General features: G+C 40.2%; 1 protein-coding gene across 3 annotated transcripts in view; it reads left to right on the top strand.

The window, feature by feature from the left end:
- Positions 1-12,157, top strand: part of Crim1 (cysteine rich transmembrane BMP regulator 1) — a 182,736-nt gene that overhangs the window by 100,103 nt on the left and 70,476 nt on the right. For all 3 annotated transcript variants that reach the window (XM_048353134.1, XM_048353136.1, XM_048353135.1), the window contains one exon: positions 10,830-10,951. In XM_048353134.1, coding sequence (XP_048209091.1) covers positions 10,830-10,951 — 122 coding nt within the window. The remainder of the gene's footprint in view (positions 1-10,829; positions 10,952-12,157) is intronic.

Raw genomic sequence — 12,157 nt, 5'->3', positions numbered from 1 at the left:
TGAGCTCGGGCATTGCTCTTCTTTCTCTTCTTTGAAACAGTGTTAAGATCTTTAGATTTTCAGAGTAGTCTTTGTTACAAACCCTTGTGCTTTTAACATTATGCTAGGTAGTTCAAGCTCACCAGTGGAAATTGTCCCTGAAAATGAGGCTTCCAAAGAACTTTACCAAACTGAGTCTTGTCATGAATTACCATGTCCGTCTCTCTCAAAAAATATAGCATTGTAGAAGTGTGTTTATTTATTTATTATGATTGGTCTATTAGTAGACTATTTTACCTGTCATTTTTTTTAGTTGCTCTCTTTAATTTGAACAATTTCCCTAGCTGCTTATTGGAGATAAACTTATATACTACGCACAATATGTATTTGCATATTTAAAATGGTCTCAATTTTTGATGTGTTATCATGGTAGCATTTTCTTTGTTTTTAAACACATGCAGAGAAAATTTGGAAATATATTTGAAGCGGTTCTTTCTCAACTAAGAAAAGAACATCTATTCTTCTGCCCTCTGTCACAGTAATTTTTGGCCCAAAAGAACAAGTCAACTCATGACAAAAAGCCAGAGTCTATATTAAACTCTGATGTTTTAAAAACAAAATAATTGTAGGAATTCCATGTTATTATTGGACCTATCCCCAGACTGAAGAAAATATGCTTTCCTAGAAGTAAAACCCTTACCCATTGGAAATGTGCTTTTCCCCCCAGTTGAGTGCTTGATTTGTCAATAATGCAATTCAGATGTTGAATCCAGTGCTTCCTGAACTAAGGCCTATTTCTTCTGTGTTTCCTCATGAATTTGACCCACTATCTAGTCTTGTTTGGTATTTACTTTAGTCTCCAAAGCAAGTAAGGCTATCTGTCACTCAGTGACTTATACTTTGGTCTGAGTTGTCATAGACATCAGAAGACCTTGTACTTGGCCCTCTGACTCATACTGACAGAAGGTAGCTGAATTCCATAACATGTTCAAAGAAGCTTGAAAGAAGAATTCCATCATGGATAATAACGAACTTGAGAGCTTTCCTCACCCCTCCTCATTTGTCATATCAGCATGTTGATAGGATAATGGACAATTCTGCACACACGCTTTGTTGCATCATTGAGACTTGCTAAAAGCAAATCGAAAGTGTTTAAATCATACCTCTTTAAGAAATATGGAAAGCAACCTGAATAGAACATATTTGTTCTTCAACTGCACCTTTATGTTAGATATAATTGATATCCTCATCACTGTCCGCAGAGGTTCAGGATTATATTTATTTGCCCAGTGGATATGTAACTACTTGACTAGAACTCTGGTGGGCGAGATGGCTGATTTCTCTTGGATTTTGTCAGTCTCTTGTGGATGCTCCACATAAATAGGGGCATTGTAAATTATTCTTCCCTGAATTTGATCATATTTGGTGAATCATGAATTCTTAGGGAATCTTAGGATTATTTTAAGGCATTACAGTACTCCCCACTTACTCTCAGTAAATAAGCCACAGAACCGTAGTAAACACTTCAGGTAGTACCAAATCCTATATGTACTATGGTTTTTTCCCTATGCATGTCTGATAAATAGTAATCTAAAAATTAGACAGAGTAAGAGATCAACAATAATAATAAAATAGAGTAATTGTTATATACTATGATAAAGGTTTTGTGATGGGTTATTCCTGGAATTTCTCCCTGACCATGGGTAGAGAAAATTGTGGAAAGTGAAGCCTTGATGAAAGGGAGTCTAGTGTACAGTGTATGCCCTTTCAGGCCAAGGATCCAACATCTATGCATCCTCCATGGTGTCTAGCACAGGAAAATAATAATCTGTTTAATTATATTATGTAGACAGCCAAGCAAAGTGCCAGTTTTAAAATTCTGTAGTATGACTGGTTTGTTCAGGGAACAAATATTTTTCAGTGTTTGTCATGTGCCAAGCACTGGGCTACTTGGCAGGAATAAAATGTAGTCAGGGTGTCAAGAGGTATACACTCCTACAGGTAGAAGTCATTTTGGTTTCAACTGTCATATGTTTTTGAAGTCTATGTGTATAGTATAACAAAAGCTTACATGGCAAAGATACTAATTCCTACTTGGGAAACTCAGATTTGACTTTTGAGCTGAGTCTTTGAGAATGAGTCAGAGTTTGCCAAATGGAGAAAGAGGAAAAGGCCCTCTAGGCTATTATAGTCATTGATTTTTTACTTTTTAATGTGTCCTGCAGCTTCCAATAGTACTAATCCCACCTGTCTTTATGATTCAATTACAATGGAGTGGTTTTTTTTTTCCTTAAGAAAACCACCCATTGCAAGACTATCACTTGTTTAAAATGTGTTAAGACTTTCTCATGTCATATAAGCAAAGCTGCTGCTTAGAATGGTATGCAATTGAGGGTCCTCCATCCTACACTTGGCACTGATAACAAGAGGCTGACAGTTGACCATCCACATGGATCCAAGTGGATGCACAGTTGAAGTCATCTGCTTCAGCACCAGCTCAGGACACCTGCAAGGAGTGTGAGCGAGCAGCAGCACAGGCAGTATAGGCTGAGCTCAGGTTTTCAAACACAAGGTGTCTTCGGATGTTGTCAGTGTCCGTTCATGTCCTATGGAGTGGACTGTATGATCTATATCCCATTGTCCTCTCATGTGTGTTTCTGTATCTTACACCTAACTAAACTAAACTTCCTAAACTGAAGCCAGGGCCTTCTACATCCCAAACCACACCCAGCACAGTGTTTGCTGCACGTACACTCTCAGCAAATAGTTACAAAACAATGACATGTTCATAAGCAAGCTGTTTCCCTTTTTCCAACCCATCATTTGCTAAAGCACTTGGCAATCTCAGGCTGTGAAATGGAAATAATTTATGTTCCTCTGTTAAAACTTTTTTACATCCAAGCCCAGTCCTCTTTTACAGGATGTTCTATGCCAGTTTTCCTGTTTTCTCTTCTAGCTGGTCCATCAAGGAAAGCAAACACTGAATTCTTCCCTTCATCCCCAAAGAAATGGAGTCAGAGAGCCCTTGGTTCCTCTGATGGGTCACTTTTGATATTCCCAGGTGAATTGTTGAGCTGGACTGTTAGGCTGGAGTGGTAGAGGATGCCTGCCAGGTCCCAGCCCTAATATTTTCAACAGTGATCCAGAGATTCTTTTCAGGCCTCTGGTTAGCCTGGTGCCAAGACTAAGTCCCTTCAGAATTTCCCCAACTCTCTTCCCAGGCATTTCAAGTTGGTGGTTTGCAGAAAACACCATTACCCTCTTCTCACTATACCTATGATGTTTATTTTCCTACAATTCAGTACAATAAGCATATCATCCTTGAGAGGCAGGTCCTGTAGTTGTCTGTCCCTTGATAAAGAAAGCCAGAAAGAGAGAAGTATGATGACTTTATCAAGGCTATACTGAGGAATTCATTAATTACTAATATTAGGAAATGCAAACAAAGATTACCTAATCAACCTAAATTTATACCTCCTGCATGGAAGCATATCCTTCAACTCCTCCTTGGGGTGGGGCATGGGGGCGGGGGAGAATGAACAAAGCATGACAACCCTGAAAAGGCGAGGGCTTTTCCTCTTGTGTCTAAAGCAAAAGTGCAGTTTTCCTTTAGGAAAGGTAAGGATGTGCAGGTTCTGGTTGAGCCCAGGCCAGAATGGCCACTGGGTTGTAGGGCCATGCTGGCAGTGGCTGAAGCATCTGTTTTTGGAGCTCTTGGGTCATAGGATTGCAAGGAATCCAGGCAGGGGTTAACTGGAGAAGGGTAGAAGGAGTGATGCAGGGGTCATGTGCAGTGTAGTACCTCTCTTAGGGAGAGACATGAGTATTTGAGGCTGAGGTGCTTCGACAGGGAACTGTACTGTGTTTCACTAAGTGTAGTTGTACCCTCCCATGAGGCCCTTTTTCTTTTTGAATTTTTTTAAATTTATACATTCCTGGAAAGAGGTTAGAAATTTAATCAGTGAGAGAAGAGTGAATTTAATTAAAATAGGAACTACTTTTTATAGAGTAGAATTGTTTTTTATATGTCATAATTTCTACTTTACAAGCTGTTTCACTCATACCGTGTATGGAATCCTAGAGGTACAAATGTTTTGCCATTTTAATGTGTTTGGGTTTTTTTTCAAGGGCGGGAGACCTTCTCCTACCCATACCCAGTAGTTTTGATTTGAAGACTGCTGTCTCTCCTGAAGGGCTCAGGCACTCTGTACAGATGTGGAATAAAGCCAGTACTACAACGAATCTTTCCCAGAGAGCCTTACTGACTTGTTTTCCTTCCAGGATGTGGGCAAAGATAAGCGTCTGTTGGGGAAGATGAGGAATCTGATTGTTTGCTACTTCCGAATTTCCTCCTCTGAAGAGGGATCTTATTGTAGGGGATGTTAAAATAACATTTGCCCTCTGTGTTCTGGCTCCCACCCCAGGGTACATTCCAGGAGACCTCCTGTTCTTTGAGGAGGCAGCAGACAACTCCCCTTTCCACAGCTCCACCAGCAGCCCCTACAGTTTAGCATCCTTTAGAGATTTAAAAAGAGAAGGAAAAGGGGAAAAAATGGGTTCTTCAACTTATTTTTGAAAGATCTCTGGCACACCTCACAATGGGTCCCTACCATATTATTTCTTCTGCATTTAGTGTCTCCCTTTATAGGAAAAAATACTAATATGTAATTATTTTACCTCAGGAAAATGAAAAGTGACTGAGCTTAATGTAGGGGTGGATAGCCCCTACATGTTGAATTGTATCAAAAGGTTGCGGTGCTCACAGTGGTGGGTGAGTGGAAAGGGATGAGGAGGTACAGAGAGAATGACATACTCCAAGGACTGGGTACAGGCCAGTGAGAAGCTGTCAAGGAGGCTTAGCTGGGATTAGATCACAGCAATGATGAGGATGAGAACAGAATCATAGAATTTTTATAGTCAAAAGAACATTTATTACAAGCCAATCCTCTCACTTTATGGATGAGAAAACCAAGAATTGAAATAAGAGTTTGCTAGTGGCTAAACATTTTTCTTGTTAGATGATGGTATTGTTAAATCTGAAAAGAACCAGAATATGGATGATGGTATTGGATAAATAAGTAGTTGTCCTTTCCTTCCCTCAGTTCAGTATTCTCATTCTTAAGAAACAGAATTCAGGATGGAAAGGAGACTGTGTAAATGATTAAGGGCATGTGCTAACAAGCATCATCCTCATTCAAGTGTTAAAAACAAGTCATGTTTGGTTTTCTGCAGTGGAAAGTATAAATTAAACTAGACTCCGACCCACCATATCCAGCACAAGGGTCTCAGGAAGTGGGTTATAGATTCCTCTGGTGAGGTGTGACATGACCAGTCCTACAGTCCTGCCCCAGAGTGGCAGAAACATAGCACTCGGGTATGGTACCTTAGAATCTGCACTGTAACAACTTCCATAGTCTTTGATTCCACATAGAAATATTGAAAAATACTACACCTATCTCAAATGTATAAATATAATAAATTAAAACAATGCATTCTCTTAATCTTGGCTTACTAGCCATGTGGAGGGGCTTGTTTCACATTTTTGTTTGGATCTCTGTATTGTTGATTTTCTTCATTCATAAGACAAATAAGGAACCAGTATGGTTTTTGTTTTTTTTTTTGGCCAGTCCTGGGCCTTGGACTCAGGGCCTGAGCACTGTCCCTGGCTTCCTTTTGCTCAAGGCTAGCACTCTGCCACTTGAGCCACAGCGCCACTTCTGGCCGTTTTCTGTATATGTGGTGCTGGGGAATCGAACCCAGGGCCTCATGTATATGAGGCAAGCTCTCTTGCCACTAGGCCATATCCCCAGCCCCACCAGTATGGTTTTGATTGAGTATAATGAGCAGATATATTCTGGGAGTCAGGTACCGCTGTATATTGTTGAAGGTCAGAATAGGTAAAAATATTTTTTTACTTTTTATTTATTTATTGCCAGTCCTGGAGCATGGACTCAGGGCCTGAGCACTGCCCCTGGCTTCTTTTTGCTCAAGGCCAGCACTCTACTGCGTGAGCCACAGCGCCACTTCCAACTTTTTCTATATGTGGCGGTGAGGAATCGAACCAAGGGCTTCATGCATGCAAGGCAAGCACTCTACCACTAAGCCATATTCCCAGCCCTTTAAATTTTTTTGATCAGAGAAATTTTTGTAGGGTAAGTATTGTTCAGGAATGTGAAGGATATCCTAGGGATGAAAGGAAGGCAAGGATTTGAAGCTGGATCTTACCTTGGCAAGGTGACCATATGGTGAGTAGGTTCAGACAATGGCATATCACCATTGCTGGTGGAGTGGAAATGTATAGAATACCCAATGGAATATGCAATCTAAAAGATAGGTAGAGGTTAGGCTGTGAGCAGAATCCAGCAAGTGGTGCCAGGAGAAGGACTTTGGCCTTTTGGCCTGCCTGGGATTATCTGTGTAGTCCAGGAAGCAAAATATAAGAAGGGAAAGAAAGAGTAACTCCTTTGAGCCTGCAGACACAGCAGCCTAGAGCCTTCTAAGGAGGTGAGTGCCCTCTAGGGGTTTGAATGATTTCTGAGTGCTGTTCCTTATCACACTCAGTGGCTCAAGGGCTCACCAAGTTAAATCCATTACCTACTTGAGAAAGAAGAAAAAGCTTAAGCAAGTTCTACCTGGCTGCGGCTGTGATTACATTATGGTGACATTTATTAATATGGTGCTTTGCTTGATCATTATTTTAATACTGAGGATAACATTAGAGGCTTGATTTTTTTTTCTGGCAAATTGCAAATACAGGCTGCTTCTTGCTTGAATTGTAAAAAGGCCGTTAACATTTTTTATTGTAATATTCCATTTATATGAACTGTCCAGAGTAGGTAGGCCACTGGAGATAGTATGTAAGTTAGTGGTTGCAGGAGTTGGAAGAAATGATGGGGTAGCTGTTAGTGGGTGCAGAATTTCTTTTTGAGGTGACAAAAATGTTCTGAATGTAGATACAAGTATAAGTTGCGCAACTCTACACATATAAAACCACCAGACTGTACACTTCAAAGGTGTCAATTTTTACAGTAGGTAAATACATCTCAATAAAGCTTTTTTGTTTCTTAAAGTCCTCAGCAGTCCGTTCAAAGTGCATGCATATAGTTCTATCTAGAGGGGGCTGACGGAGCTCCCACCCCAGGGCACGTTCTGAGGGAATGTGCCGAATCTCTGCCTCTGACTCTAACTTATCATTATCCCACGTCATCCTTTTCTTCCTCTCCAGTTCTGTTCCTTTAAAGAAGTGTTTATGTAATGATTATATGTGATGAATGCAAAAAGAACTTGTGGCCAGATGAACACTATAGACACCCAAAGCAGAAAGAGAAAAGGGCCACAGACAAGTAGCTGCTCAGGATTCAGAGAAGGCGCTGTTATCTGAAACGACAACTGGATACGTGCATCAAACAAGAAATGTCCAGGATTCAGTAGAGTGAGCAATGCAAACATAGCAAAGTGAGGACTTGCCCGAGAAACAGACTATAACAAAAGGAAAATGAAGGGAAATACTAGGGGAGAGAATTAGGAAAAGATACATGGACTTCAGAGTATTGAGAGGTAGAGACACTGAGAAATGAAATGAGAAGATTGTTGACCATGAATACAGGAACTAAGTGAATGCAGGAACTAAGCCTTAGGCTGGCTGTGCCATGCATTGTGTAAAGGAAGGGCTATTTAGAGCTAGAAATTGGGGAAGAGTAAAGTAAATGATGATATCAACCTATGTAAAAGGCTTTTTATCTCATGTCTCTCCATATCTTCTGCTCTTAATCCATCTATTTTTCTCTTTTCACTTGCCCACTTGGGAGTAAAGGAAAAAATTAGGATTGGGGATGGGGGGACAAGAATAAAAATGAAGAAAAGGTGGTGAGGACAAGATACAGTCAGCATGCTTCAGTTGTTTCATATTTTCTTTTGTGTCTCAGAAAAGAATCTCATTTCATTTCATGGAAGACACAGAGTATAGGAAACCCCATTTAACTTTATCCCTGTCTTGCTAGCCATCAGGATAGAGAATAATACTTAGCTAGCTCCAAGGTAAGTAAACTAGGGAATCTTGAATAATCTTATAGGAGAAAATTTTTTAACTGCATTATGTCACACAGTTTGTAAAGATAATAAATTTCCTGGGCAATATGGGCCTTTTGGTATCTGACAGAGGAAGTGTATGGCTTTGTTTGTCAGCAGATAATTCATGTGAGTTTAGGTTGTGTTGAACCATATGAAATTGCTGTTTGACCATTTCCAACCAACCAAAAATGGCAGCTTTGTAAGGCTTCAGGCTAATAAATAGCTGCCCAACAGATAATCTGCCTTAAGGCTAGATTTCTGTCTTTTGTGGTTTCTTTCTACACTTTGAGGTTCCCAGGAAGCTATCAGAATTTGGAAGATGATAGTGGATCGGGGGATGAACACGGTGGGGAGAAATAGACAAGAGGACTGGAGCTGGGAACAGCTTGCTAATAAAAATCCTTGGCCCTTTATCACCTGTCAGTCATTCCAGTTTTAGCAGTAAAAACTGAGCACATAGATATTCCTGTTCTATGTAGGTTCTTAAATGTTGGGAAATATGTCAGGTGTAGGGCAGACTTAGTAGTGTGTTTCAGTGTAATGTTATTTCCAGCAACTCAGCAGAAAGTAGATAGCCTAGAAGTTCACATGTGTGCTTAGGAAAAAAGATGATTGAAGTGTTGGATATATAGAAAGAGATATTTTTGGTCACATGTTAAATTCGAATGATTCTCTGGAGCACATCCACAGACAAGGATGTGATTCTAGGAGATGTGTAAGAAACATTAGTCACCTGTACTCAACAGGTGCTTTTACTCTATAGCCACGTCTAGGTCCTAACATCAAGGTGTGAGCTCTCAGTTCTCTCCCTCACAGTCACCTATGAACACTGAGTTCATTGCACAGTATCAAGTGCACTAGATATAAGCCATATAGTACGGTAATACCACAGTGACATGAGTACATGCTTAAAACTACAGTGGCTAGACACATAAGCAGGGAATGTAGAATAACCTTAGCTTCACACCCAGCTCACAGTACAAATCCCTAGAAAGTAATTGTCCTGGAGGAAAACAATCTATGAATTGAATTGAGAGCTCCCAATTTACCTTGCACAAAACAGGCAGACAGTTTACTTTAAACTCTAGGTGAAATACCATTATAGCAAGACCTCTATTATTTAATAACTTCTCCCCAGCATTCAGTATTACCATCACCCCATGTGGAAGAATCTAAAAAGGGTTAGAGTAGATAAAAGGTTGTCAGTCAGACGTTTACAGTGGCTTTTAGTCTTCAGTGCAGTTTTCAAGTTCCTCTCTTTTCTAGTTCCACAGTTAACTGTAAATGTCATTAAATCTCTGGTTCTGATTATTGAAGTACTTGAAAAACTACAAGCATATTTTAACTTAAAAATCTGAAGAACAATAGGAGAACAAACCAATCAGGCAACCAAGAAGGAAATGTAACAGAATAAATGAATATGCTAATAGTTCTTCCCTGCTGGGGACTATTGTATCCTGATCTTGACCCTCACTGTCCAGGAATACTCACACTTCTGCTAAGATGTCTCTTTGGAGGTTGGGATGCTCTTCTTTTGCACTTGTCAGTTGGGAACACCCTCCATCATCCTCTCCACTCTGACCCCTACTTCTTTCACCCTAGAGTCCCAGGACAAAAGTATAGATTTTCCTCTCTGCTATTACATTCCCATGCCCACATGTGGCTGCCCTGAGCATCTAATTTCTTAACTCTTACTTTATTGCAGAAAAGAAGACATTTTGGCGTCATCTTACTTTACCTGTCTTCTATTGAGATTTTTATGTTTATGTAGATTTCATAGCAGAGTTGAAGTTAAGAGGGAGAGCCAACCTGGTTAGATTGCAGTTCATTGAATATTTTATTCACTTATGTAAAAATAAATGTGCACATGATAGCTTACAGATCCAAAAACATAAAGCCTTTTTTACTTCAAGGTAATTGTAACAAAGTTCACTGACTAGAGCTTATAGCTTCTATTTGTAAAGAACCTCTCAGCTTTCAGTCTCAATTTTCTGTTGTACACAATAATAAATTAAAGATTGCTCATGATGATGGTACTCCTATGAACAGTCATACTAGCATGAATAAACAAAAGTTAATAATTTAATCCTTGCATAAGAAGTCCTAAAAATCTCTAGAAAACACTTACACATCACTAGCAATAAAGCTGCAACATGGGGTCACTTAAGGAGCTCTCATTGCGTATTAACCCCAGTGAGTTTCTTTGATTTGCTAATATAACGTATGCATTTGATGATGGCCCTGAGTCATCTTGAAAACATCTGTTACACTCAATACCAGTCTGATTAAGTAAGAAATGAAGTGATAATGCATTTTAGAAATGTGTCTGTCAGGGCTGGGGATATAGCCTAGTGGCAAGAGTGCCTGCCTCGGATACACGAGGCCCTAGGTTCGATTCCCCAGCACCACATATACAGAAAATGGCCAGAAGTGGCGCTGTGGCTCAAGTGGCAGAGTGCTAGCCTTGAGCGGGAAGAAGCCAGGGACAGTGCTCAGGCCCTGAGTCCAAGGCCCAGGACTGGCCAAAAAAAAAAAGAAATGTGTCTGTCAAAACGATTATAGTAAAACTCTTTTAGAGTATATATAAAGTTGATGAGCCGTATTTACTTAGAAAGCAAATGATCTTAGGACCCTTTGCTCTTCCCATGACCCCATATCACTAGGTTATGAGGCTGGATCATATAGGTCAGGTACTTGCCACTGCCAGTTTGTTTGTGGTCTCCCGACTTCTATGTTGTTGTTTATTCATGGGGTTTTCCTTCCCTTTTCTTTGGTTTCAGATGCGAGTGTCTCTCTGGCTTATGTGGTTTCCCCATGTGTGAGGTGGGATCCACTCCCCGCATAGTCTCTCGTGGAGATGGGACACCTGGAAAGTGCTGTGATGTCTTTGAATGTGTTAATGGTACGTGCGGTTTCTCTTGTTCTCAGAGCGTGTACATTTGTGCAGCAACAGGAGGAGGAGGGGAGGGCCCATGGTAGATGTCGCTTCCATTTACAGAGCAGGAACATACTCAGAGACTTGGTGAATGTCACTTAATAAGAAGGTTTGCTTGACTCCACTGTGCAGTGAATAATAAAGTTGGGATGAGAAGCATTGTCCTGGCAAAGAGAATTTGGGAATGCAGTAACAGGCTGCATGTATTTTACACCCTGCTGGTTTCAGAATTCCAGAAGTTAGAGGATTTCAGAAAAGGTATGAAGGAGCTTGATATCCTAGTCTTCTTATGTCATTCAGTACTTGCCCCATTGCTGTCAGAGGGAATCTTAACTGAAAACCTCTTGGGAGTTACCACGAGTTGAGATAGAAAAGGCATTGTTCATCCACTATAGTGTACTTAAAGAGAATTTCTTTGACCCATGTTTTAGTCATTGGTATTGGTATGCTTTAGGCTTAATCCTTGTATCTCCCCACACACACACACACCACCACAAAGGATTCTTCTATTACAGGGTTCCTCCAAACAGCATCTACTTCTCTCTTTCACTCTTCACAAGAGAGTTGGTGCTTGGTGACTTGATGCTTAAGTTTAGCTGCCAGAAGGACAGAAAACCCAAATAAATCATGCTCCTCCTCTAGAATTTTTAAGACTCTCATCCCCTAAAAAAAAAAAATAAGAAAAAAATGGAAACAAGTACATTCACAAAGATGGAGATGGGTTTAGGCAAATACAGCAAAAATGTAGAAGCATTAGTATTAACTACTACCTCTAAAATTTCAACCTGCAGAAAGTTTCCCACGTTCCAGGTCCCTCTCCCACAAAAGAAGTCATGACAGTTGAGTCCCCTTGGATATGTCCTTGGATTTTTAATCCAGTGGTCATTTGTTGTATTGCTTGGTTCACTTTGGAAAAGCTTTGTGGTTAAGATAAAACACAGACCAGAAAATTGGTTTATTCCATTACTAGCTGGGTAACTGAGAAGTTTCCTTGGTCTCTCGGAACCTCAGTTCTGTGTGTATAGTGAGTAGTAGTAATTGAGATTTATATGAAGCATGTGGAATTGTGCTTCAAGTACAAATCGTCTTTCTTATTTGGTGTGCCTACCTTCTCTTCACATCCCACAGAAACTGTTCTGGGCATCTGTCTTGGGGCTCAAGACACAAGAGTTG

The sequence above is a fragment of the Perognathus longimembris genome, chromosome 8 (assembly GCF_023159225.1).
Source record: "Perognathus longimembris pacificus isolate PPM17 chromosome 8, ASM2315922v1, whole genome shotgun sequence".
Lineage (NCBI taxonomy): Eukaryota > Metazoa > Chordata > Mammalia > Rodentia > Heteromyidae > Perognathus > Perognathus longimembris.
Note: the sequence above shows the minus strand (reverse complement) of the source record. Positions and strands in the feature narration are given on the sequence as shown.